General features: G+C 61.4%; 2 protein-coding genes across 2 annotated transcripts in view; one reads left to right on the forward strand and one right to left on the reverse strand.

The window, feature by feature from the left end:
* The window catches only part of LOC118452831 (nucleolar protein 58-like), a 32,069-nt gene extending 31,908 nt beyond the window's left edge, over positions 1–161 (forward strand). Inside the window, exon 9 of the mRNA XM_035899758.1 lies at positions 128–161. Coding sequence (XP_035755651.1) covers positions 128–161 — 34 coding nt within the window. The remainder of the gene's footprint in view (positions 1–127) is intronic.
* Positions 162–507: 346 nt separating this feature from the next.
* AMH (anti-Mullerian hormone) overlaps positions 508–1,792 on the reverse strand; it is a 7,442-nt gene continuing 6,157 nt past the window's right edge. The window contains exon 6 of the mRNA XM_035899759.1: positions 508–574. Coding sequence (XP_035755652.1) covers positions 508–574 — 67 coding nt within the window. The remainder of the gene's footprint in view (positions 575–1,792) is intronic.

Below are 1,792 nucleotides of genomic sequence, written 5' to 3' on the forward strand. Positions count from 1 at the left end.
CAGGCCCAGGGAGGGCAAGAGGCGCGACTGAGGCTGGGGCAACCGAGGGGCTCAATGGTGCTGAATCCAGGGGGGTCCAACCCCGCCACCGGCAAGGGCACCCTGACACTCCCTGCCTGCTCCCCAGGCCGGCAGCGTGGGCAGCGTTCCAGGATCTCTGAGCAGCAGCAGAGCAGCCCGGGAGCCTGGCACGAGCCTCGCTGGGGACTTTGGGCCCCCCTGGATTAGATGCACGAAGGCAACCCGAAGGGACTGGGGGAAGGAGCTTCTCTTCATCCGGGCTTCGTGCTATTTCTCCATCCCCACCCGAAATCTCGCTTGCGGTTCATTTTCACTCCTGGTCCCGGAGGCATCGGGGCAGCGCAGTGGGCACAGGGATCCCAGCGAACAGAGTTGGTCTCCAGACTGTGGAGCTCATGAATTCAGTTCATGGTTTTATTTAAAGCAAATTGAGAGAAGTGTAGTCTGGGTTAATGAAGCCAGGCTGCTGCCATCCTCAGAGGGACATCAGGGGAACGACCGCCCCGACCTCGCCGGGCCCCGGTGCCATCGCTGCAGGGTGGCGTGAAGCTTGCTGGTCACAAAACAGGGCGGGAGAGCCCATCACCGGGGGTCCCCTCGGGCCTTGCCTTCACAGAGTCGCTTTTAGGAACGAAACACAAGTGCAATATCAACGCAGCGCTGTAGCAACTACAGGAGATGTTCACAGCCCCCCCAACCCACGGCAGGTTTAAGTATTTCCTAAATCAATAGAGGTTAAAATAAACTATTTTCATTTTTAATAGGTATTAAATTGAATGTTTTAAAAAAAAAAAAAAACAAAAAACCACCAACAAAAAAAAGGTGTTGTCCCTGGTTATGTTTGTGTGTTCTCTGCATATCCCCGGTGTGCAGGGGCTCGTTGCTAACCCGGGTCCCCACACGGGCTGGGGGCCATGCCCCCACCAGCCCCATGGGGACGCTGCAAAGCCCAAGGGTTGGTCCAAGCCCTGAGGGGCTGCAGGCAGGACCAGCCCAGGAGCTGCTTTCCGGGGGTTTGGACCCTGCGGCAGCCCCGGGTCTCACCGAGGGCCGGGCTTAGCTGGGAAGATGATCCGGGGGCAGCCGGGCTCTCCATGCTGACGCCGGCGGGGATGCGGAGCAGGTGCTTTGGCAGCCGTTTGCGCCCGCTCCCATTAATGGTGTGAGCGGCCCAGGAGGTGAAACGGGATCGCTCCCCTCTCTCAGCCCCCCTCCCTCCCCTCGCCCCCCGGCTCTGGCTCCCGTCCTGGGAGCAGGGTCAGCACGGGGCGATGCAGACGTGACCCGGCAGGGAGCCCCACACCACTGCCAGCGGCTCGCCATGGCCCCTGGCTCAACACAGGGATGGGTCCCCCAATAAGGGCTGCTCACTGCGAGGGGATTTTGCCTCTTGTTCTGCTTTTGCAGGAGGAGCTGTGGCCAACGGGGGCTCAGTGATGGGCTGGGGGCTGGGAAATGGCCAGAGGATGCTGCGGGTGGCGGGGGGGCTTGGAGAAAGCAACAACCACCCTGCCCGGCCACTCCAGGAACAGAAGGCAAGGGTTAAATAAGCGTGGTCCTGGCCAGATCCGCCAAGCCTTGCCCTCCCATGGTGCCCGTACCCAGCCCAAGCCCTGCCACGGGGTCAGAGCCACGCTGCAGCACGGCCCCACGGGCACCTCGAGCGTCCCCGGCATCAGGAGTGGGCGTGGGGAAGCACTGGGCTGCAGAGCAGCCCCCAGGGACCGGCACATTTACAGACAAACTCAGAACCAGAGCAACGCTAATGAGC

Source organism: Egretta garzetta, unplaced genomic scaffold, assembly GCF_000687185.1.
Source record: "Egretta garzetta isolate BGI_Z169 unplaced genomic scaffold, ASM68718v1 scaffold418, whole genome shotgun sequence".
In the NCBI taxonomy this organism is placed as follows: Eukaryota; Metazoa; Chordata; class Aves; order Pelecaniformes; family Ardeidae; genus Egretta; species Egretta garzetta.